The sequence below is a fragment of the Dipodomys spectabilis genome, unplaced genomic scaffold, assembly GCF_019054845.1.
Source record: "Dipodomys spectabilis isolate Male_0828 unplaced genomic scaffold, ASM1905484v1 ptg000069l, whole genome shotgun sequence".
Taxonomy (NCBI): domain Eukaryota; kingdom Metazoa; phylum Chordata; class Mammalia; order Rodentia; family Heteromyidae; genus Dipodomys; species Dipodomys spectabilis.
In genome coordinates, this window is record NW_024870746.1 from 1,095,962 (window position 1) to 1,119,543 (window position 23,582).

A 23,582-nucleotide genomic window follows, 5' to 3' on the forward strand; every position below is an offset into this window, starting at 1 on the left:
AAAATCAAACAAAAAACAGAAACGGCAGTGGGGTACAGGTGGTTCATGTCTGTAATCCTAGCTAGTCAGGAGGCTGAAATCTGAGGATTGAGATTCAAAGCCAGCCTGGGGAAGGAAAGTCCCTGAGACTCTTATCTCCAATAAACCACTAGAAAACTGGAAGTGGCTCTGTGGCTCAAGTGGTAGAGTGCTAGCCTTGAGCTGAAGAGCTAAGGGACAATGCCCAGGCCCAGAGTTCAAGCCCCATGATGGACAAAAAAAAAAGAAAGAAAGAAAGAAAGAAAGGAAGGAAGGAAGAAAGAAAGAAAGAAAGAAAGAAAGAAAGAAAGAAAGAAAGAAAGAAAGAAAGAAAGAAAGAAAGAAAGAAAGAAAGAAAGAAAGAAAGAAAGGAAGGAAGGAAAAAAGAAAGAAATGGAGCTATGGCTCAAATGGCAGAATATTAGCTTATGGTCAACATAGGTCAGTGACAGTGCCCAGGCCCAGAGTTCAAGCCCCAGGACTGGCACAAAACAACAACAACAACAATAATAACAACAACAAATTAAGAGTTCAGGCAGTGCCAGTGGCTCACACATGTAATCTTAGGAGACCAGGGTCTAGAAGATCACAGATGGAAGCCACCCTCGTCAGAAAAGTTTTTTGAGACATCATCTCCAATTAGTCATTAAATTGGGAACCCATCTCAAAAATAACCAGAACAAGCCAGGCACCAGTGACTCATACCTAAAATCCTAATTACTCAGGAGGCTGAGATATGAGGATCATAGTTTGAAGCCAGACCAGGCAGGAAAATCTTCGAGATTCATCTCTAATTAACCACCCAAAACTCTGAAGTAAACTGTAGCGTAAGTAGTAGTGAGCAAAAAATCTCAGGGACACTGCACAGGCCCTGAGTACTGGCATCACACACACACACACACACACACACACACACACACACACACACACACTTCCTTTTTGGGTAGCCTGGCACAATCATTACACCTTCCTCTTATTTTGGACATGCTGCATGTGAAAAAAAGTGTGCTGTCTCTCCACATCTCTCTTTTCCCAGTTTACCTGGGATCAGTGTACAGAAGAGGAAGAGGCTGCAGATCTAAGCCTGAAGCTCAGCAGGAGGGAGAACATCCATGAATCTGATTAGGAGCAGCTTCTACTGAGTCATGAGGTCCCCACCCACCAGAGTACCTCCCCTTGTGCCACTAACCAGTACCTTGGGCATTCTGGGAAAACCTCCCACCCAGTTCTTTGCCCTAGGTCCAGAGTCTGTGCCCTGCCTACATAGGGCATTAAAAGCACCTGGAGGCTACATGTAACACACGTCCTTTGTATTTCAGGTACTCAGAGCCATAATCCATAACTCCTAGCAGCCTTGAGATCAAAATAAAAGCAGAGTCAACGTTGGAGCTTGGGGAAAATCATTCCACACCAGATTCTGTGGCCTGTCTTGGCATGTTGTCTAAGAGGAGCAGGTAAGAAATTGGTTTAGGACCAGAGATGAAAAGCACCTTTCTTGCCTCTAGTATAGACAAGGCTGGGGCATAGGTGCAGGGCAGATTTGAGAAGAGACTCTGTAGAAGGGAGAGAAGAGGGTAAAACGTGGCCTAGATCTGACTTTTTTCTCTCACACCCAGGCGTCTGTGACAATCATCCTAACACCTGATGCCATGGTAAATAGCAAAGATGAACCAAGGAACTGTGTGGTGTGTGGGGACCGAGCCACCGGATATCATTTCCATGCTTTGACTTGTGAAGGCTGCAAGGGTTTTTTCAGGTGAGTCTTCTCTCCAAGAGAAACAGTCCTCTCCTCTCTATCCACCCCCCCTCCATCCCCATCCCATACAAATCCTTTAAACCCTGGCACACACCTAGGCTTGTCCAGCTACATTACTCCTGAAACTGATTCTAACTACCTTGTGGCTAACACCCTACTACTTGCTAACCACAACACTATATATAAACCAATAGCATAATAGGAAGCTATGGACACAATCCACTACCTGCAAAGAAGCAAACTAGTATTCTATTAACTATGGTTTTTGAGTGTCCTGTGTTCTCAAGAAAATTCTTAAGATGGATCATGCCCAATCCTGAGGATCTTTGGACACAGCTCAGATTAACCCATGTCACCAGATTGCCAAGTCTTTTAACTCATATCCTCTCAGTCCTGCATTCGCACATATCTGCTCACTGCCATCCCAGGTCCTAATCATGTCTCTCTCTCTTTTTCACAGACGAACAGTCAGCAAAAGCACTGGTCCCACCTGCCCCTTTGCTGGAAACTGTGAGGTTAACAAGGCCCAGAGGCGCCACTGCCCAGCCTGCAGGTTGCAGAAGTGTCTAAATGCTGGGATGAGGAAAGACAGTGAGTTGATCCCTTACCATCCCAAGAATTTATTAACTGTTTCTCTGCTCCCCATAGCACACTTTCACGAAGCAGGCAGAATAAACTTTTTTGGAACTCTTTAGCTTATGTCACTGTTCTCTTTTTATTTATGTTTATGCCAGCACTGGGGCTTGAACTCAAGGCCTAGGTACTATCCCTTAGGTTTTTGTTGTTGTTTTGCTCAAAATTGGTACTCTACCACTTGTGCCACAGCTCCAATTCTAGATTGCGATGGTTAAGTGAAAAGAAGAATCTCACAGATTTTCCTGCCCGGGCTGGAATTGAACTGTGATCCTCAGATCTCAGCTTCTTTAGTAGCTAGGATTACAGGTGTGAACCACTGGCACTCAGTTAGATTATGCAACTCTTCTACTCAAATCTGCTACAGCTCCTATCTCTCTTAAAGCAAATGATCTCATAGACTAACTTCTGCACACCTTTTAGACTTTATTTCTCTTCAACCTTGCTCAATCCATTCCAGACATACTAACTTCACTGCCATCTTTGAACACAAGCACACTTCCTTAAGACTTTCACAGTTGCCAGTACCTGTACCTAAAATACCTTTCTCCTATACTTCTCTTCCCCACCCCACCCCCCCACTCTCCAGTTCTAGGGCTAGGCACTTTTCCCTGAGCTTCTTTTGCTCAATGCTAGCCTTCTACCACTTGAGCCACAGCACCACTTCCCACTTTTGCCAAGAGACTTCCTGGAGATAGGAGTCAAAAAACTTGTTTGTATGTATTAAAATATGACAATGATCAGTCCATATCACTTATTTTACAGCCTAGGAACTGCCCCTGGAATCTAAGCTTATTTCTATCTCTGAAAGATACAAATCCCATTGGCAATCAGTGACTCATGCCTGTAATCCTAGGAAGCTGAGATCTGAGGATCATGGTTTGAAGGCAGCCAAGGCAGAAAAGTCTGTGAGACTTACATCCAATTAACCACCAAAAAGCCAGAAGTGGAGCTGTGCCTGGTAGCGTGCCAGCCTTGAGTGAAAAAAAAAAAGGAAAGAGAAAAATCTTTACCCTATCTACTATAAGGTAGTTTTATCTAGTGAAATCTAATCTCAGCCCCTTTGAAATTATGTTATACAAACAAGATGGCATTTTAAGTATGAAGATTTTCTTCAGTATAATGTCCCCCAGAAGCCAAATGCATCTCCAAACACATTCCCCTATCCCTCCTTCCTTGTTTCCCTTTCTCTCACCCTCTTTTTTTTTTTTTCCACTCCTGGGCTTGAACTCAGTGCCTGAGCACTGTCCCCGAGCTTCTTTTGCTCAAGACTGGCACTCTACCACTTGAGCCACAGTGCTACTTCTGGCTTTTTCTGTATGAGGCAGGATCTGACCAGCCCAGGCTGGTCTTGACTCATTCTGGGTAGACCAGACTGCCTTCAAACGCATGATCTTACTATATTAGCCTTCCATATGTTAGTACAAGGGTGTGCCACTGTACCCAGCTTCTTCTTACACTTTTCCCACTTTATTCTCCATACTTTCCTTCTTTCCCACAGTGCATTCTTTCTTTTTTCTCTTTTTTTCTTTCTCTCTCTCTCTCTTTCCTTTTTTCCTTTTTGGCCAGTCCTGAGGCTTGAACTCAAGGCCTTCGCACTGTCCCTGAGCTTCTTTTGCTCAAGGCTAGCACTTGAACCACAGTGCCATTTCTGGCTTTTTCTATATATGTGGTACTAAGGAATTGAACCCAGGGCTTCATGCATGCTAGGCAAGCACTCTACCACTAAGCCACATTCCCAGCACAGTGCATTGTTTTCTAAGGTAGTGAATTATAGATAACGGAAGTTACTGGAAGTGTGCAGCAGTCCCCTGCCACCTGAAGCCTCTAAGTCATCCAAGTTCAAGGAAGCCTTAAAAACTCTCCTCTCCCCAATCCTTCCTCATGCATTGCAGCAAGGAGCTCCATATCAAGGACTATCAGAAAGATGCTCTGTGTTGACTTCAATTGTTTTGTTATATATCTTGCTTGACACAGTGATACTGTCAGCAGAAGCCCTGGCATTGCGTCGAGCAAGGCAGGCGCAGCGGCGGGCACAGCAAACACCTATACAACTGAGTACACCTATACAGCTGAGTAAGGAACAGAAAGAGCTAGTCCAGATCCTCCTGGGAGCCCACACTCGCCACATGAGCACCATGTTTGACCAGTTTGTGCGGTTCAGGGTGAGCACTTACAGGATTTGGGCTGGAAAGTAACCAAAGGAGCAAATGGTTCCTAAGGAGGTGACCTGAGGGAGAGGGCTTCATGATATGCACCAAGAGAGAAAACCCCAGCCTGGTCAGGGTCTTCAACAAAGAACCCTTTGAAGATAAGGCTGGCAAGGCTTATAGGGAAAGTCTAGGGCCAGGGCCTCTCACTCATGCTCTGATCTCTGCAGCCTCCAGCTTACCTGTTCATCGATCACCGCCAGACCCTGACCTCCTTGGCCCCTGTGCTCCCTCTGCTTGCACACTTTGCAGATATCAACACTTTCATGGTGCAGCAAATCATCAAGTTTACCAAGGATCTACCTCTTTTCCGGTGAGTGGCCTCACCTCATCTTTCAGGGAGTAAATGCTTCATAAATTACACACCAACCCCTAAACCACTCCCCAAAACTCATTGATCAAATTAACACACCTCTCAGCTTTTCTAAGCACCAAGTCTTGAATTCCAAGGTTTGTTTAAGTGCATCACCCAGGACCAGAAGCTCCCTACCCTCTCTGAAGTTTAGGTTTGAGTAAAATGTCTTTGTTTCCTGTTCTCAATAGATCCCTGCCCATGGAAGACCAAATCTCCCTTCTCAAGGGAGCCGCTTTAGAAATATGTCAAATCTCACTCAATACTACTTTCTGTCTCCAAACACAAAACTTCCTCTGTGGGCCTCTTCGCTACAGAATGGAAGATGGAGTCCATGGTGAGACAAGGCTATAACAGGAAGAGGGCAAGTATCCTTACGATATGGGACATGCTAGGGTGGCCTGGAGGTCCTAAGTCAAATACCTCTCACAGTGGGATTCCAGGAAGAATATTTGGAGTTACTCTTTCATTTCCATGGGACACTGAAACGACTGCAACTCCAGGAGCCAGAGTATGTACTCATGGCTGCCATGGCCCTCTTCTCTCCTGGTGAGCATTTCCCAGAGCCCAGAAACTCTGTCCCACCACCTCTTCCCCAACCTCTCAGCACCGCCCCCCCCCCCCCAGCTGTCTAGCCTTCAAACCTACAGAAAAATCTATACACCATCCCTGGACACTGTATACAGGTCTCCCCCTTCCCACCACAACCTTGTCCTTCCCAGCTCCTATCTTATCTTCTAGATCGGCCTGGAGTTACTAAAAGAGAAGAGATCGATCAGCTGCAAGAGGAGATGGCACTGACTCTGGAGAGCTACATCAAGAAACAACAGCTAAGGCCTGGAAATAGGTAAGGAAAATGCTGGGGGCTTGAAGGTTTTACTGGAAAAGAAGAGATAAGGGAAACGCTGACCTTAGGATGATTTTTTTTAAACTCTATTTTCCTTTAGGAAACCAGGTTTCTTGTCCCTTCCCTCTGGCCATGCCCATCACACACAATTCCATTATCCAAATTGTTATTGCTACCGTTTCATCTCACATTTTCCAGATCTTTTTATTCAGTAGAGATGCAAAGTAGTAGAACAAGCTGTCTAATAGCATTCCTGAGATTGATGATATCCATCACCTCCCCACTCCAACTTCTCCAGAATAACACAGATTTTTTTTTTTTTGGGGGGTCCGGTCGTGGGGCCTGAACTCTGGGCTGGGCGCTGTCCCTCAGCTCTTCAGCTCAAGGCTAGCACTCTACCACTTGAGCCACAGCGCCACTTCCGGCTTTTTTCTTTTTGCTTATGTGGTGCTGAGGAATCGAACCCAGGGCCTCAGGCATGCAAGGCAAGCGCTCTACCACTGAGCCACCTTCCCAGCCCCATAACACAGATTTTTAAGAGTCTCGTTCACTCTTCTTCTTTGGCCCTTCCTCTCCTTTTCACTGAACCAGTTCCTTGTATGTTGTCATTTTCCTTGAAATTATCATCATTTACAGTTTTATGACCAAAGTCAGGTCCTGTTTCAGTAGACTAAGATCTCCATGCTGTGAGCTATGTGTCACTTGTGTTGCTCATTCCTCAATGAGTGAGTTTGCTAAAATGGGGGCACTTTATACCACAGAACACACACACACACACACACACACACACACACACACACACACACACACCTTCTAAAACAAGTTCTAGAAGGTTAGATAGACCCTCAAATTCTATACAGTTGAAGATCTGGCAAATCTAGGGCTTTCTTCATACTTGGCCTTCTGAACTTGAGGTGCAGGAAAAACAGAGAAAGCAGTATCAGAGGCCCCCTTGGGGTTCTTTAGAATTTTCAGTAAATTTCTCTTGTCAGGCTATGATTTTTTTTCTAATGTTCAGACTTAGCTTCATTGAGGGACAATACAGGGAATTAGAACCTTGGGACTAGATTCCCAGCTGCCTTCTTTTTCTTCCTTTTCCATGAGGATCTCACTGTTTCCTCCATAGGTTTCTGTATGCAAAGCTGATGGGCCTGTTAGCAGAGCTACGGAGCCTTAACAATGCTTACTGGTACCAAATCCAGCGCATCCAGGGACTGTCTGCTATGATGCCACTTCTCCAGGAGATCTGTAGCTGACACCCATGCTTGCTTCCTTCCCCAACCCACCTGGGACACACTGGACTGGAAAGCTGAAACGGATGGGACCATATATTGGAACCAGTACAAAAAGAGCTCAGTGCTTGCAATGCAAAGACTACAGTAATAACTGCCTCTTCATGCAGTCATGGGGAGAAATTGAGGGGAGGCAAGAGGGAGGAGGATCATAGGAACAAAAATGAGGAAGCACAGAAGACAGTGAAGAAGGAAGCCTCAGGGTTTAAGAGGTAAAACTTCTTCTGGGAACGGGTGGGCCCCGTTTGATAGTGCCAAATATTTAGCCCTTCAACCCTACTTCTTCAGTTTTAGCAGACTGTTGAGATGGGAGAGCAGGATGGGGAGCTAATCCCATGTAGACTTTTCTGCTCTGTAGCGGAAAGGTTAGGAGCTTTAATCCAATGGAAAATATGGAAGGGGGCAAATTTATCCAGACATACACCTTACTCCTCCTTTAGTCCAGAACCATAAGAGCATATGGAAGATGATAGTGCAGCTGGTGGCGGAAGTGGGAGCTTCAAACCACAGCCTCATCAGCTGACCTTCTGGCAGCTCCAGTTCTGAGGAGGACATGATCCTGTCCCCCACTCTGCTTCTGGGACCTAGAAGTCACCCAGCAAGGTGGGCTTTGGAGAGGGGCCTAGTCTCTGGCCCTCAGGCACCTGACTCAGAGGTTCCAGCTGCTGTGGGGGCTGGTTCTGGGACAACTTCAGCCCACAGTGATGCTGAAGCCACAATGGAATCTGTTGCGCCAGTGATTGAGGAAAGCTCCAAGTGCTAGGGTGACAGGAAGGGGGGGCATCTTCTTCTCCAGCACAGCACCTACACACCAATTACTATCCACCAAGCCTGTCAAGGGAGAGAATATTAACTAGATTACTTAACAAGGCTTAGAGTAGGGAGTTAGTGGAAATAAGGTAGAGCTTTCCTCCCTCAATCCCAAATCCCTCACCACTTCCAAATGTGATCAAAATAACCCTCACCTCTAAACACCATGTTGGCCTGGGGCAAAGTCAGGTGGTAACCAAAGGAGAAGGTTGTGTCCTGTAGTCTTGTGTTTGCTTCAAACTCCACTCCAACTTGAACCTAAGAAACATAGACAAGGGTAATAGGAAAACCCATCTCAGTGAAAAATAAAGGGATCTTGACATGTGATCATCAGAATGAAAGCATGAATGGAAATGTATACTTTGAGGAGGAAGAATATCAGAGCAGCAGAGACTGAAGAAGCTTGACAAGATAAAAGATTATCAGAGTTCAAGCCCCAGAACTGGGGGAAAAAAAAGTTATGACTGATTTACTAAGGAAGGGGATGACATCAACAATCTTACCTGTTCATTTGCCCTGTGGTAATAACTTGCATGGGCCCCACCAGATCCCACATTCAATGTAGCTACCCAATGTACAGCTAGGGGGGGAAATATAGGAGAAAGGAGCATTACCATAATAGGACACTGGTCAGGAGTTCCAGAAAATTCCAGAATTGGTTGTCCTCATCACTATTCCACTTTGCCCCATACCTGAATACTTTCCAGCCAGAGTCAAGATGGCTCCCTCTTCGCCTGGCCTGCGGTGATAAACTAGCTCTCCTCCCAGCACCAGCCGATGAGTGAGACTCTGTAGGAAGTGAGCGACCATGATCACTGCGAGGGAGTGAGGAGACATGGAATTAGCCATAGAAACAAGAATCAAACCTGCTCCTTCACCTCCTACAATCCCCAGCCCAGCCTGCCCAAGCAGCCCCTTTTCTAGTCTCCAAACTATACAGATTAGGCTGTATGGCCAAAGTTAGGAAATGGACACCTAAGATCAAAAGAACTATCTCAGCTCCTCACCTGATTCTCCAATCAGGTCAGGATTTCCTAGGGTCAGAGTAGCTGTGTAGTCATCTCCTCGATACTCGCCATCAAATTGCCATGTCAGGAATTTGGCCTGCTGTGTCTGGGTGGGGAGAGCAAGAAATAAAAGCTCCTTCCTTCTTTTTATGATCACTATTGTCTTTACTCCTTCTCCTGGGTACCCAGTTCAGGATAGCCTGACCTGCCTCAGTGGATAGAGACAGAAACTATGGATCACCTGGAAGACAGCTTTAGCTCGAAGCCGTTCTGCCAACAGAAGCAGGACCTGGGCATTGAGACTGCCACTGCTGTCCATATCTCCTACCACAGTGGGAAACACCTGTTGAAGAGCATAGACAGGTTGAGCTGGGAAGCATCCATCCATCAGCCTAAACCCAATTATTATTGGATTTCATTAACATTGTTCAGCGTCCCCTAGTGGAAGCACGAAGACAAACTCTGACATCTTTACACAAAAATGTTTCTCTACCCCATTCCCTCTCAGAAGTTATACAGAGAATCCCATTACTGCCCATTCTTTCTCATAAAACACACACACACACACACACACACACACACACACACACACATATTTCCTCCTCAAGACCCAGGTGGGATTTTAAGGAGTTGATCGAGGTATGGTGGAGCTCTCACCTCTGTGGGGCTAAGCTGCCAGTCTCCTGCATACGCTGCATGGAGATGATAGCCTGGCAAGGACAGGGCACTCATGTGCACAGTGTGAGCCACCTGAGGAAAGAGGACTTATTGGAGGAGATGGCATTGCTGTTTCGTTTCAGTTCCTCATCCCACCCTTCATTTTCTCCTCATATAGGGGATCTCTTAGGATTTCCAAATATTCCAACATATGCAGAGGGACGCCAGATTTAAAGGAACAAGTCCCACAGGCAAGGAAGATAAGGAAATACCCCCATCCTCCCTCGTTTTTTCCAAATAACCTGGCAAAGGCTGGAATACAAAGGAAAGAAAAGGATTTGGGAAAGGCAGCGAAGAGTAGTAAGAAAGGGCCAGAGAAGTGGAGCACCTGGAAATGGCTGCTCAGAACCTTGTTGACAACGAGCTTCACTCCCTCCATTTGTGCTGGGAACACATCTGAAGGGGGTAGGAGGAGGGAAGGAATAAGCACAGACAAGCAATCCATGCCCAAAAGGGTAGTCTCTCCTTTCAAATCCCTATGAAGCACTGGAGGAATTGACCTCCTTTCAAGTCCTGCATCAAAATATTCCACTTTATTTGCACACCTGACCCTCCCTGACACCGGATGCCCCAGCTGTCAGATCCCCTTTCCTGCTCCCACCACTGAACGTCGGCATTCAAGATCCTCCCCTCCTCTGCCCCTTCAACTTGAGCCACCCAAATACCAAGTTCTCACCTTTGCATAGTCGATGTAGCTCATCGAAGCTTCCAGGGTTAGGCAGCGGTTCCTCTCGGCGGGGGCTCCGGCGGGGGAAAGTCCCCATGGGCGCCAGGCCCAGTGTGTTCCCCATTTCAGTCCAGAGGACAGGGAGGGGCCGGCGTTAGCCTGGGAAAATATTCTATTGCTCCCTCTACCCTCCACGAGCCCCACCGCCCAGCATCAGGCTCCCCGGGTTCAGAAACTTCCACATGGTCCTCATGCTAGACCTGGAAGAGAAAGAGTTGGAGGAGAGAACACCGATGGGGATACTGAAACCCAGTCACACTCCTGCCCCATCTTTGATCCCTCACCTCCACCTGTCACCCCGTCCTTTCTCTATCTAATCCTAACCTACACTGACCTACACTCTACCTAGCTTCCTAGTCTTCAGCAATTCGTTCCCACGGCCCAAGGCCAAGCATGCAATGAAACAGTAACACTTAACATCTCAGATCATCCTGTTGCCCCTTTCCTTTCGGCACACCCCGGTCATCTTGATGGGGGCAGCCATCTTAAGTGATGGCAGGATGCGGCTTCACTCAGTATTCCCAGCGTGGCCACGAGCGCCATTTTGAGACCGGGCAAAGTAAGCTATCAAAGCCCCAACCCCTCCTTGATTTGGCCCCGCCCAATCGATGAATAAAAAAGACAACTCGATCTCCTACTGCCCAATGAGAGGGGAGCATGCAAAAGATTGGCAGGATTTATGGCCGTTGTGTTTCAATAACGCCCTGCTTAAACTGAGATTTGATTGGTGATTTTTTTAAACGAGTCTCAGGTTTAGCTTAGATGGCCCGCCCAGCCTCCTCTCCAAGGCTGGGATAAACTTGCAAGTATACAGGACACTAGAGGGAGCATCTTGTCTCTTTAATCACTGAAGCTCCTTCCACTGAGCAAAAAAGTGAAACTGAGAGGCAACTTAAAAGATGCTTTTTCTGAGTCCCATAAACTAAATTCCCCCAACTTTGATTCTGTGCTCTTTGATCTGAGATATTCTCTGCTGCAGTCAACTTTGCAATCATGGCCTCCAAGAAAGATTAGATTCATTAATAACCATCTTGTGTGAAAAGTAAACTCCTACCCCTCCAACAAGCAACATCTTCTTTTCTTCTTATCGTCTTAAAGGGAACAGCCAAAAATTCAGGAGACCACCTTGTTCCAATTCTGTTCCAGTAATAAAGAGCTTCTCTGGAACTTATCCAAGGACAAAGACTAATCTCATAATCAAACAGGCCATATCTGAGGCCTGGGATTGTTTTAACTATGTATACCTTTCTCACTCATCCACAATTCTCCCTATTTAACCGGAAGCCAATATCTCTACCTCTGAAGATGTACTGAAGTATTGTCTTCCCATAGCAGCCAGATAATAAATCTCTTTTCTCTGCCTTCATCATGTCTCATTATTTGGCATATAGAGGCAAAGTATCCAGACCTACTTTGGAGCTCCTGGACTTTGGGCCTGGGATCTAAATGCCTAGTTTCAAAACTACACTCTGGAGACTTGGATTTTGTGAAGGGTGAATATAGGAATGACTGTGAAGACCTTGTTCATATTATTCCTTCCCTTTTTTTTTTTTTTTTTTTTTATTTTATTTTTTTTGGGTCCAGTCATGGGGCCTGAACTCTGGGCCTGGGCGCTGTCCCTCAGCTCTTCAGCTCAAGGCTAGTGCTCTACCACTTGAGCCACAGCGCCACTTCCGGCTTTTTTCTTTTTGCTTATGTGGTGTTGAGGAATCGAACCCAGGGCCTCAGGCATGCAAGGCAAGCGCTCTACCACTGAGCCAACTTCCCAGCCCTACTCCTTTCCTTATACAAAGAACTGCTAGGGGACTCTCACAGCCTTCCATTGTACAGCTCTCCTCTAGGTCACAGACTGCATATGTTCCTCTGGGTTTCTGCAACTGAGTTTGCTCTGTGTGTGTGTGTGTGTATGTGTGTGTGTGTGTGTGCTTGTGTGTGCCTGCGCGCTCATGTGCACACTTGTATGCACTAACAGGTCCTGAGGCTTGAACTCAGGGCCTGGGCACTGACGTTGAGCTTCTTTCTTCAAAGCTAACACTCTACCACTTGAGCAATGGCTCCACTTCCAGCTTTTTGGTAATTTGGTAGTTAATTGGAGATAAAAGTCTCATGGACTTTCCTAACCAGGCTGGCTTCGAACTGTGATCCTCAGATCTCAGCCTCCTGAGTAGCTAGGATTACAGGCATGAACCCCCATCTTCTATGTTTACCTTCTTGAAGACTAGGAACCCTTGTAAGTAGAAAAGCTGGTTATAGGCAGATAGTTGCTGAAACAGCTGCCCTCTGGTGTAAATGCTTCCTTCTCTGAGGCTCCAGGCAGAGCCGACAAAATCTTAGAAATACAATTCCAACCCACAAATGCTTTCTACCTGCAGAGACAGGGGCCATGCAATGGAGTGACCCTTAAACTCTGTGTGCACTGCTGGGAAAATAGCTGGAAATGGAGTAGTTTTTGTCTTTAGTTGCTGTCTCCCTTATCAGCTTCACACATCTCTTCCTCCATCTCTCAGGAATGTCCAAGAAGTAAGCTTTGGGGGCAAAAAGGGTGAAAGGTACAAATACATCTGATATCTCTTTAGTTGATCTCACCTCAATACTTCGAGTCTGAGGAATGTATCTCTTCTCTTCCCTCCCTCACAATTAGGGCTGAGACAAGAACTAAGACCTTCGACACTGGGGAACTATTGCCCCTGTTGATTCAATATTGCCTGAGCATTACCAAGATCTGATAAGGTGGTCAAGTGACCAGGCAACTTCAACCTTTATCCTAGCAGAAGTCTTTTACTCACCTCTTTTCCTGCCAGAATTCTCTGGTTGCTGAGGAGGGCAGAGGCTGTTTTCTGAGTTTGTTTTATTGGGGTTAGGGTATACTCATTGATCAGCACCCAGGAGGTTTATTCTGGGCCCTCATGTTTTCTCTTCATCTCATTACATATTAACTCAAAAGGGACAGAGTCTATACCTGTCCTCTGACCCTGACCCTCACACTTCTACCCCCAATTCTTTTCATTGCTGCCCCTAATTTTAACTTTTTTCCTTTCTTCCATTCCCAACTACCCTCTCTTCCAAGTTGTAGTAAGGGGAGGTAGGGTGGAGAGATAAAATCTACCCATAATAAAATAAAAATACCCAGAGTTGATGATTTCATGTTAGAAATTTGCAGAAAAATAACTAGAAGCCCAAGTTTGGTGGCTCATACCTGTAATCCTAGCTTCTCAGGAGGCTGAGATCTGAGGATCATGGTTCAAAGCCAGCTTGTGCTGAAAAGTCCATGAGACCCTTATCTCCAATTAACTACCAGAAAGCCAGAACTGGAGTTGTGGCTCAAGTGGTATAGGAATAGCCTTGAGTGGAAAAGCCTATGAACAGCACTTAGGCCCTGAGTTCAAGTCCCAGAACCAGCACACAAAGAAAAGGAAAAAGAGGAAGGAGAGGGAGGGAGAGGGAGAGAAAACAGTGAACCATGCTAATTTACTACATACAAATCCAAGGATTCTAACAAAATCTCAGAAGAAAAAATCTTAAACAGACCCAGAATGGACTCTCAGTCTTCATCAAGTCCTGTAGGACCTATCTCTGACAATATTGCATTAGTCCCCCATTGATTATCCTCTCCTCCCCCATTTTTTTCAGCTTGTTTATTCCAACATGATCCCTGCCCCACTGGACCTCCCCACAGTCTCTGTCACCTGATGGGAGTGGAGAAGGAGACAAGTATATAGCCTTTGCCTCTCCAAATAGACCAGGAATAGACACCGAGGACAGAGACACTGACTAGGTATGGTGGGGGTACGCATATAAAGAGGATGGGGCTTTAATTGTGGAAAGGGAGGGAACCAGGTTGGAGTGGGTGTTCACATAGGGCTATCTTTGGAGAGGAGCAGAAGCCCATTTGGCTTCACTGTCCTTTCCCACCATCAGCACTGTTCCTAGATCACCTTTCCTCCATTACCACCATGAAGTTGCTTGCAATCACCGTGCTGTTCCTCACTGTCTGTAGCCTTGAAGGTATGTAATATGGAGAGGAGGAAACTCCCTTCCCTGTCCCCCAAAAAAGGAGAAGGTGCTGGGAGTCCCATCATTTTGTACTCCAGTGCTCCAATCTGGCAATTAAAGAGTTCAAAAGGAAAATTATTGCCTCTCTAAAGTCCAGGAAACAGATCTGGCTGGATCTGGGGAGAGGGCTGAGAGTTGAAATGGGTACTAAAAATAATGTGGCAGGAGGCCAGGATTCATTGCTGGGGACCCAGCTGAAAAGAATGTGCATGTGTGTATGTGTGTGTATGTGCAGGGGCTATGGTTCGGAGACAGGCAGAGGAAACGAGTCTGCAGAGCATGGTCACTCATTACCTCCAGGCCATGACTGACTATGGCAAGGACCTGGTGGAGAAAGCCAAAGGCACAGAGCTTCAGGCCCAAGCCCAGTAAGTATCAGAAAAACGGGGTTCAAGGGTTATGGGACCATAAATCAGGGGAGGAAAGGTGGTCAGATTCATAAACTGAGCTCAGAGATAAAGCTCCTATGCACCTTTATGAACAGATAGGAGAAGTGGAAATTGGGCCTTGAATTCCAGTCTCTAGAATCTGTTTCTCTGCCCTGTGGAAGGCTTGCTTCCTCCTAGGGGCTTTGTTTTGCCAAGATGGAGCAGGAGTCTACAGTTCAGGAGCAAAATCACTCCTCACCACCACCAAAGCCCCTTCTAATGACCAGAGTCTCTCACACTAACCTCTGATCCCTCCCCTATCCAGGGCTTACTTTGAAAAGACACAGCAACAGTTGACACCCCTGGTGAAGAAGGCTGGAACTAGTCTGTTTAACTTCTTGAGCAATCTTATGGATCCCCAAAAAACAGAGCCTGCCACCCAGTGAGACGTCCAGATTATTGTCTTTCAATTCTAGAACACCTATTGGCCAGGCCTAGACCTTCCTTCCTCCCCACACCCCATTTTCTACAATAAATGCAGAAGAAATCAAACTAAGCCTCATGTGTTTGGGTGACTGAGAGAAGTAGCCGAGTTGGGGAGGGGAAGGCGGAAGAAAAAAGAAAACTCTGCTTCTAAAAAGAGAAGGGTTTGGAGGGGGGTAGGGGAAGGGCAAGCAATAAATGATAGTAATGAGGGCTGGGAAGGTGGCTCAGTGATAGAGTGCTTGCCTTGCATGCCTGAGGCCCTGGGTTCGATTCCTCAGCACCACGTAAGCAAAAAGAAAAAAAGCCAGAAGTGGCGCTGTGGCTCAAGTGGTAGAGCACTAGCCTTGAGCTGAAGAGCTGAGGGACAGTGCCCAGGCACAGAGTTCAGACCCCACGACCGGACCTCCCCCCAAAAAACCCAAAAAACAAAAATGATAGTGACGATAGAATAGAGGTGCCCGTGATTCTTCCCCAAGACCAGGGAACTATACTGCAGCTTCTCTACAATATATAAAATATAGAAGATATCATGGATTCATAAACTGAATTCATAAACTTTCTAAGTCACTAGAAATGAAGACATTGTTCAAAATTTCTTTTTAGTCATTTTATGAAGAGAAATAAGGAGCCACAGCCCATCCCCAAAATTGCTGTAACTCCTCCATTCAAAACCTCTCTGGGGCTGGGAAGGTGGCTCAGTGGTAGAGCGCTTGCCTTGCATGCCTGAGGCCCTGGATTCGATTCCTCAGCACCACATAAGCAAAAAAGAAAAAAGCCAGAAGTGGCACTGTGGCTCAAGTGGTAGAGCGTTAGCCTTGAGCTGAAGAGCTGAGGGACAGCGCCCAGGCCCAGAGTTCAGGCCCCAGACCGGACCCAAAAAAAAAACCAAACAAAAAAAACCTCTCTGGGGCTGGGAAGGTGGCTCAGTAGTAGAGTGCTTACCTTGCATGTGTGAGGCCCTGGGTTCAATTCCTCAGCACCACATAAGCAGAAAAAGTCGGAAGTGGTGCTGTGGTTCCAGTGGTAGAGCACTGGCCTTGAGCTGAAGAGCTGGGGGACAGTGCCTCGGCCCAGAGTTCAGGCCCACGACTGACAAAAAACAAAAACACAAAACAAAAAAAACTCTCCGATTTGCTCAGTGCCAGTGGCTCTCGCCCGTAATCCTAGCTGCTCAGCAGGCTGAGATCTGAGGCTCAAGGTTCAAAGCCAGTTCTGGCAGGAAAGTCTGTGAGACTCTTATTTCCAAATAAATTACTCAGAAAAGGTCAGAAGTGGTACTGTGGCTCAAGTGGTAGAGGGCTAGCCTTGAGCAGAGAGGCTCAGGTACAGAGCCCAGGCCCTGAGTTCAAGCCCAATGACTGGCAACCCTTCTTATCCCCTCCCCCAAAATCCTCTGATCTGCTAGCCCTAGTAGCTCATGCTACTAGTAATGCTAGCTACTCAGGAAGCTGAGATTTGAGGGATGTAGATCAAAACCAGCCTGGGTAGGAAAGTCTCCAATTAACTTATCTCCAATTAACTACCAAAAAGTTGAAAGAGGAGCTATGGCTCAAGTGATAGAGTGCCAGCACTGAGTGGAATAAGCTAAGGGACAGTATCCAGGCCCTGAGTTCAAACCCCAATATCAGCACACACATAAAAAAAACTCTGATTTGGACTGAGCACCAGCGGTTCACACCTGTAACTCAGGAAGCCAAGATCTGAGGTTCAAAGCCAGTCTGGACAGAAAAATCTTTGAGACTGTTCACTTCAATTAGCTAGCAAAAAAGCCATAAGTGGAGGTGTGGTTCAAGTGGTAGAGTGCCAGCCTTGAGTGGAAAAAGCTGATCAAGAGCAAGAGTACAGGTCTTGAGTTTAAGCCTCAGTACTTGAACCTGAAGATACACACACACACACACACACACACACACACACACACACACACTGATTTGGCTGAGAGTCATAGTGCATGCCTAAAATCCTAGTACTCAGTCTGGTTGAGACAGAAAGATTTCTTAAACTCAGGAATTTGAAGACTAGCATGGGCAGCATAGTGAGACTCTCTTTAAAAAGAAAAAAAAAAGGAAAGAAGGGGTGGCCCTAATCAAGATGCATTATGCTCACAAATTGACATGTTAAATTTTAGCCATTTTATACAACTACTTAAAGATAATTTTAGAAATGTTTTTAAAATCCAAACATTCTCTGATTTGGACCCTGTGTTGAGAAGCCTCTCCCACACCATTATCCATAGAACTTGCATGGTAGCCATTTTAGAGCTTGGAACTTGTAGACATGGTAGCCATTTAAAAGCCTGACAGATCTCTAACTTAGAAGAAGGGTGGGGCTAGATAAATGTTGAGATCTGTGCTAATTGGACTAAATCAAAATGGATGGAGATCTGGTTGGATTGATGAGGGGGGGTGCATAATCCCAAAATGCAAGATATGAGAAAAATGAAACATTTCCAAAAAATAATTGTTCTTGCTTCTTTATTTACAATACTGGGACTGGAATTCAGAATCTCATGTATACTAGGCAAATACTCTATTCTCCACTTTAAAACAGTTACTTCCCTACTCTGGCTCATTTCTTGTAACTCATCTAAAATGATCTTCTCCTCCTCCCCAGAGACTGGAGATAACTCCAATTTCTCCCATATTTTAATCAACCTCCTTAGTCAGGCACCATTGAGCATTTCATTTGAGTTCATTGGGCTGAGACCAAAACCTCAGTCCTGAGGCACAGGGGTGGGGGAGAGAGTGGGTTGCAAAGAAACCAAATGGACAGATGGAGTGTCTCTGCTAAGATTCATGTTCACAAGAATTCATCTCCCCTTTTCTCTCAGTATACTTTTTCCCCTCATGTAGCAAAATTTGCTACATGACTAAGAAATCTCTATCTCACTTGCTAGATGACCTTGGACAGGTATATTAATTTCAAATAGTACATACAAATAGCTGAAAAATCGTTTGAATAGTGTAAGTCACTAGGCAGCACAAATGACTGTTCAGCACAGGAGTTGCCAGGGGTAGTTGAGCTGCTCTGGAAGGACTGCTAGGTCAGAGATAGAACTGGAGGCATCTGAGAAAGTCTAAATGCTTCCAGGCAGAGCTTCCTGGCAGAGCTTCCTGGCAGCTGTGGAAACAGGGCAGGCACTGGATGAGGATTCCTTGTTCTCTCCTAGCCCCCACCCCCACCCCCACCCAGCTTTGTGTTTGAATGATGTGAGCTTTGATCTGAACCCAACTTATTTCCCTTTTTATTACCCACCTCTAATCCCTATCTGGCTCTCTAAGGTCCCTGTTGCCCCAGAATCCCCTGAAAATTCAATGCTCTCATAAAACTTTCCATTAAGCTGGGCACTACTGGCTCATGCTTGTAATCCTAGCTACTCGAGAGGCTAAGATCTGAGGATCCAAGTTCAAAGTCATCTCAGGCAGAAAAGTCCATGACATGCTTCTTTCCATCCAGCAAAAAAGCCAGAAGTGGAGCTATGGTTCAAGTGATAGACTGAAATGGTCTCTTGTCAACTCATCACATGGTCTCTTGTCAACTCATCCTTTCTGCACGTTTGGCTTTGCAGCTTATATGTATATATTGGGTAACAATTTGGGATTACACATAGGCTTCCCCACAACCCAGCCCCAGAAGACTCCATTGAGTATGGAATTTTGTACATTTTAGTGTACCTGAAAATGCCTATATTCCTAACCAGAGTAGGAGTTCAGAAAGTGTACAGTCTGGTATTCTCCCTGCTCCAGCTGCATCTCTGAGCACCTATGAGCCAAAGGTCTCACCCCTCCCCTAGACACAATTAGCAATCAATTGGTCAAAACAGGCCTGGAATCCGTGGAGTGTGAGTTGTATGATATCAGGAGCCCTACTCAAAACTACATATTCAAAGTCAGTGCCAGTGGCTCAGACCTGTAATCATAGCTCTCAGAAGTGGAGACATGAGGATTGTGGTTCAAAGCTACCATGAGACTTTTTTTTTTTTGCTGGTCCTGGGGCTTGAACTCAGGGCCTGAGTGCTCAAGGCTAGCACTCTACCATTTGAGCTGCAGCACCACTTCCAGCTTTTTATGAGTAGTTTATTGTAGATAAGAGTCTCATGGACTTTCCTGCCCGCCTGGCTTTGAACAATCCTCAGATCGCAGCCTCCTAAGTAGTTAGGATTACAGGTGTAAGGCCACTGGCACCCAGCTCACGAGACTGTTATCTCCAATTAGCCGACCAAAAAAAAGCTGGAAGAGGACCTGAGACTCAAATAGAGAGCTAACCTTAAACACAAAAGCTGAGGGATTATACTCAGGCCCTGAGTTCAAGCCCCAGGACTAGCACACACAAAAGACAGCTACATATTTAGTATCCGGCCTCATGCTTAGTTGAGGCTAAATAAGTAGACAACAAATAAACAAATGACTAAAATACAGTCTGGAACAGCTTTATTGAGGTACTCCCTTTCCATTGTTTAGTGGGAGTTGACAATGGGGATGGGGAAAAAGTTGGAGCAAGAGAGTAAGCTTAGAAAATAAACATTAGTAGCTAGCATCTGAGCTTAAGTCTTTAACAGGAAAAAAGGAACCACGGGTGTATGTTAATTTGGGGCTTATTATCATTACTGGGGTACATTCAGCTGGTTTAAACAGTGAATAGGATTATGTAACACTAACCATGAAGGCTGGAAGGAAAATTAGAAGATGAAGAAATATGTGACCAAGGACAATTGTTCCAAGGCTACTGGGGTGGTTTCTCATGCTTCAGAGTCTCATATGTCTCCTGGGTTCGGGTGTCCAGCCCCTGAAAGTGAGAGTCAAAGGATGATCAGGAGCTTGAGCCCGACACCAGTACCCCATCACCATCACATAGATCCTACCCTCTCTGAAAGTCACTCAAAACCCCACTATTGCCAGGCACCAATGGCTCATGCCTGTAATCCTAGCTACTCAAGAGATTGAGATCTAAGAAATATGGTTTGAAGCCAACCCAGGCAAGGAAGTCCAAGAATCTATCTTCAGCTAACCACCAAATAACCAGAAGTAGAGCTTGGCTCAAGTAGTAGAGAACCAGCCTTGTGTGAAAAAGTGAAGGGACAGAGACCAAGCCCTGAGTTCAAACCCACACACATACATAAATACATAAATAAATGGTCTTCAGTTGAACCCTGGTTGGAGACAGCAAGTTGACTCACCGTATACACAGCCTCTGACTTCTGTAGAGATGAAAGGAAAAGGTATTAGAGACCCACACTTCCCCTCAACACCCCTTTCCCATCCAAGGAGTACCTGGGTTAGGGTTAGTGTTAGCTCCCTTAGACTACAGTGTCCTCACACGATTGCTCTGACACCAAATATTAATTTCTCCACACAGCTACAAACATATATCAACACACAATTCTCTCATGCATTCTTTGTCATTATGCTTATTTCCCCCTGTCACTTGCTGAATACTGTACTGGTAGCTTGGCTAAGTGGCAGGATGGGTAGGCCAGAGGAGAAGGGAGCCTCTGAGCTATATGCAGATCAGAATCCAAGACACATGCCCTGCTAGGGGTCTCTCACCCAAACCTGGAGCCCCAGAAGGGCTAAGAGCCTAAAACCTTGAAGAGACATACCTCATAGCTGGTTATAGCTGCCTTTCGCACTTGGACCTGAATGGGAGAAAATAAAGGTACATGAGAGGCTCATCCACCTTCCCTCCAAATGCCGTGGGAAAACCCCTAATATTCCCCTTCCTCCAATCCACCTCTCATTTCTCCTCCCAGCCTTACCTTGAGTCGACAGTAGAGCAAGGTGAGGACAATACCATACAAAAACAGGATGGCATCCAGGATATAGCAGAGCTGAGGTTCTCCCAGGGCCGCTGAGGAGACAGAGGGTAACCAAGGAGTCAAGTACATGGAGAAGGGAGAGATGGTACTCAGGGAGAGAGGATGGGACCTGGAGGGGAGCCTCCTAAGGAAAGAAACTGTCTCCCTCGGTGGGCTCTTATTTCTCTTACCTTTCCCTTTTATTTCACATCTTAGGATAGCTGTAGGACAGGAGGTGTGAAAGGTTCTGTTATTGTGGGACTTAAATGCACTAGAGTTGAAGACATCCTCATCCCCAACCTCGCTTTTCAGCACCACTGAGCACTCATCCACCTCAAAGACCCATCTGACTTCACTGGGCTGAGGCTAAAACCTCAGCTGAGCCCAAAGAGGGTGGGGGGAGAGAAGCAGTGGCAAATTTCAGTGAAGAAACCACAAAGTGTCTCTGCTAAGTCCTGTGACCTGTGGCTGAGAGCTGGACAGGAAGGATGTGAGCTGGGGAAGGGAGGAAGACAATTGCTCTATTACTGGTCATCTTCTCAACTTCACTTCTTTCTTTTGTCCCTTAAATATGCAAAAAAAAAAAAAAAAATCCACTTTCGTAAGCCATGTATGATACATTTGTACTTAACACTGGGGCGATGACCACAGCTCAAGAGAATAATCACAAACAAAATTCAAAATGTAAATTATTCTTCCTGCTACTTTGTCCTGTTACTCACCCCAGGCCTCCAAGAGGGGAAGTTGGGTGCTTCTGGGCCTTTATCAAGTCTGATGGCGTGCATGTGACTAACATGGGTCAAGTATAACCCTGGAAAAAGTACTTTTTATTTTACAATATTTTTACACACAATATTGTATAAATCTTGTAACTATCCTGTGAGGGGAAACATCGTCATCACCATTTTATGAATGATGAAACCCAAGCATTCGGGAAAAAAATAAGTAACTCATTCAGAGCTGAAATTCAAATCCAGGTCTTCAATCTTGAATGTTTATGCTTTGCTTTATTCCCCCAATGACCTGGCCACCCCCCTTCCCTCTTGACAACAGACAAGTTCACCCAATCTTTTCTCCACCTTCTCAGCTGGTCCGGTAGAACTCTTCCCCATGCATTCTTTTTCAACTTCCCATTTCCCTGAAGTTTACCAATCCCCTCCTTCCCAACACCCATCTGTAACCAATCCCCTTAAAAATAGAAACTTTCAGCATAGACAACTCAAAGCAAGCAAAACATAAGATTTTTCTTTTTTTCTTGTGTCAGTACTGGGGCTTGAATTCAGGGCCTGGGCACTGTCTCTGATATGCTCAAGGCTAGCACTCTACCACTTGAGCCACAGCTCTACTTCTGGCTTCTTCTGGCAATTAATGGGTGATAAAAGTCTCAAGGACATTCCTGCCTGGATTGGCTTTGAACTTTGAACCTTGATCCTCAGAGCTCAGCCTCCTAAGTAGCTAGGATTACAGGCATGAGCCACCAGCACCCAGCTGAGATATTTCTTTTTTCTCCTTCTTCCCTTTCTTTGGTGCTGGGGTTTTATCACAGAGCTTATGTGACTCCAGCTTCTAGAACAGCCTACAATTTTGGAGCTGCTAGGACTGTTTCTGCCTCTTATTTTCCACTGATGCTCAGGTCCCTAAATTGGGAGCTTTATATCACCCACTCTCCTATCAGTTGTTGACAGATGACCCCTAGAAACAGCAATCTAATCTGTTAATCGTTTGACACCCCTTCACCTCTCTTAAAAACCCAAAGATAGGCCTCTGCCCTTCCAAATCAATTTTATTAGCTGGAGATCAGCTCCCAGCAGAGACCAAAGGCATTCCATAAGTAATATTAATCAGAAATGCTTTCCCAGCTTTTGCCAAATGACCCTTTCCCTGCCAAACTGACACTTCCTATTAATTGGAGTTGGAAAGGGACAATAAGGGTGGGGACTATTTGTGCCCTGGGTTACAGCAGGATAGAACCAGCCTGAGTCATGCCCACCTGCTTCTGTTCCTGACTCAGCCCACTGAAATAAACCCTTGATTTGTACCCTGGAACCCAGCTCGCCAATCCTCTCCAAACTGTCTTACCTGCTTGTTCAACCAAAAGAAGTAAGAGTAAGACCACTGGAATCATCATGGGCAGGGGGCAGGAGGGGCTGTGAGCTGAGGATCGGACGTTCTTGACAGCACTACACAGCTGAACTCTGTGAGCAGTTCCCTGACCACAGAGTTCCCCCCTTCCTGCCACGCCTTCCACCACACTCTGGCCCCTTCCCCTTCCTGCACTAGAGATGGGGCGGCTCCCGGAAGGGCCAACTAGGAGGGCTGGGAGATCTGGGCTCCAAGCCTCAGCCCTGTAATGACCAGCCTCATACTTCACAGAACGAGACAGGCTGTCCATTGGCCATCTTTCACTCTACCCATGTACAGAGACATCTGTGATAAATTGTCCTTAAAGAGCTCCTTGGACCCCACTATAGACCCTTAAATCCTGCCTGGAATTTGGTACTCAGTCTTCATTTGA

The 23,582-nt window shown here is 45.9% G+C and overlaps 4 protein-coding genes across 7 annotated transcripts; 2 read left to right on the forward strand and 2 right to left on the reverse strand.

Moving 5' to 3' along the window:
• Window positions 1-1,300: 1,300 nt before the first annotated feature.
• Nr1i3 (nuclear receptor subfamily 1 group I member 3) lies at window positions 1,301-7,381 on the forward strand. The gene is made up of 9 exons (XM_042682050.1): window positions 1,301-1,472; window positions 1,635-1,774; window positions 2,235-2,365; window positions 4,385-4,572; window positions 4,788-4,930; window positions 5,161-5,306; window positions 5,402-5,518; window positions 5,711-5,816; window positions 6,943-7,381. The coding sequence occupies exons 2-9, from the start codon at window positions 1,668-1,670 to the stop codon at window positions 7,070-7,072; spliced, it is 1,068 nt and encodes a 355-aa protein (XP_042537984.1). The 5' UTR covers window positions 1,301-1,472; window positions 1,635-1,667; the 3' UTR covers window positions 7,073-7,381.
• An 87-nt stretch (window positions 7,382-7,468) lies between these two features.
• Tomm40l (translocase of outer mitochondrial membrane 40 like) lies at window positions 7,469-10,863 on the reverse strand. 4 transcript variants are annotated; one of them, XM_042682055.1, is made up of 10 exons: window positions 10,787-10,863; window positions 10,319-10,468; window positions 9,971-10,038; window positions 9,583-9,675; window positions 9,167-9,268; window positions 8,926-9,031; window positions 8,611-8,733; window positions 8,422-8,498; window positions 8,074-8,176; window positions 7,469-7,939 (listed from the first exon to the last, which is right to left on the reverse strand). In XM_042682055.1, the coding sequence occupies exons 2-10, from the start codon at window positions 10,431-10,433 to the stop codon at window positions 7,800-7,802; spliced, it is 927 nt and encodes a 308-aa protein (XP_042537989.1). In that variant the 5' UTR covers window positions 10,434-10,468; window positions 10,787-10,863; the 3' UTR covers window positions 7,469-7,799. The 4 variants fall into 4 exon arrangements, with proteins under 4 accessions (XP_042537989.1, XP_042537987.1, XP_042537988.1 ...); XM_042682053.1 differs by lacking the exon at window positions 10,787-10,863 and adding an exon at window positions 10,704-10,750 and having other exon boundaries at window positions 10,319-10,569; XM_042682054.1 differs by lacking the exon at window positions 10,787-10,863 and adding an exon at window positions 10,654-10,674 and having other exon boundaries at window positions 10,319-10,569.
• A 3,090-nt stretch (window positions 10,864-13,953) lies between these two features.
• Window positions 13,954-15,321, forward strand: Apoa2 (apolipoprotein A2). Its single transcript, XM_042682056.1, has 4 exons — window positions 13,954-14,144; window positions 14,288-14,374; window positions 14,658-14,790; window positions 15,116-15,321. Exons 2-4 carry the CDS (start codon window positions 14,323-14,325, stop codon window positions 15,234-15,236), a joined length of 306 nt encoding a protein of 101 aa, XP_042537990.1. The 5' UTR covers window positions 13,954-14,144; window positions 14,288-14,322; the 3' UTR covers window positions 15,237-15,321.
• Window positions 15,322-19,689: 4,368 nt separating this feature from the next.
• On the reverse strand, window positions 19,690-23,315 carry Fcer1g (Fc fragment of IgE receptor Ig). The gene is made up of 5 exons (XM_042682057.1): window positions 23,147-23,315; window positions 21,029-21,120; window positions 20,873-20,908; window positions 20,450-20,470; window positions 19,690-20,058 (listed from the first exon to the last, which is right to left on the reverse strand). Exons 1-5 carry the CDS (start codon window positions 23,193-23,195, stop codon window positions 19,996-19,998), a joined length of 261 nt encoding a protein of 86 aa, XP_042537991.1. The 5' UTR covers window positions 23,196-23,315; the 3' UTR covers window positions 19,690-19,995.
• Window positions 23,316-23,582: the final 267 nt, after the last annotated feature.

What these genes read in the sequence shown, in the direction of transcription:
- Nr1i3 (XM_042682050.1), top strand. Translation starts at nt 1,668, where the DNA reads ATGGTAAATAGCAAAGATGAACCAAGGAACTGTGTGGTGTGTGGGGAC. An exon ending in AATGGAAGATGGAGTCCATG is followed by an intron (nt 5,307 to 5,401) that starts GTGAGACAAGGC and finishes TACCTCTCACAG; the next exon opens with TGGGATTCCAGGAAGAATAT. An exon ending in CATGGCCCTCTTCTCTCCTG is followed by an intron (nt 5,519 to 5,710) that starts GTGAGCATTTCC and finishes CTTATCTTCTAG; the next exon opens with ATCGGCCTGGAGTTACTAAA.
- Tomm40l (XM_042682055.1), bottom strand. Translation starts at nt 10,433, where the DNA reads ATGGGGAACACACTGGGCCTGGCGCCCATGGGGACTTTCCCCCGCCGG. An exon ending in TGACCTGATTGGAGAATCAG is followed by an intron (nt 8,734 to 8,925) that starts GTGAGGAGCTGA and finishes ACTCCCTCGCAG; the next exon opens with TGATCATGGTCGCTCACTTC. An exon ending in GGCCAACATGGTGTTTAGAG is followed by an intron (nt 7,940 to 8,073) that starts GTGAGGGTTATT and finishes CTCCCTTGACAG; the next exon opens with GCTTGGTGGATAGTAATTGG.
- Fcer1g (XM_042682057.1), bottom strand. Translation starts at nt 23,195, where the DNA reads ATGATGATTCCAGTGGTCTTACTCTTACTTCTTTTGGTTGAACAAGCA. An exon ending in TCTTTTGGTTGAACAAGCAG is followed by an intron (nt 21,121 to 23,146) that starts GTAAGACAGTTT and finishes CTGTCTCCTCAG; the next exon opens with CGGCCCTGGGAGAACCTCAG. An exon ending in AGTCAGAGGCTGTGTATACG is followed by an intron (nt 20,059 to 20,449) that starts GTGAGTCAACTT and finishes TCTCACTTTCAG; the next exon opens with GGGCTGGACACCCGAACCCA.
- Apoa2 (XM_042682056.1), top strand. Translation starts at nt 14,323, where the DNA reads ATGAAGTTGCTTGCAATCACCGTGCTGTTCCTCACTGTCTGTAGCCTT. An exon ending in CACTGTCTGTAGCCTTGAAG is followed by an intron (nt 14,375 to 14,657) that starts GTATGTAATATG and finishes GTGTATGTGCAG; the next exon opens with GGGCTATGGTTCGGAGACAG. An exon ending in GAGCTTCAGGCCCAAGCCCA is followed by an intron (nt 14,791 to 15,115) that starts GTAAGTATCAGA and finishes TCCCCTATCCAG; the next exon opens with GGCTTACTTTGAAAAGACAC.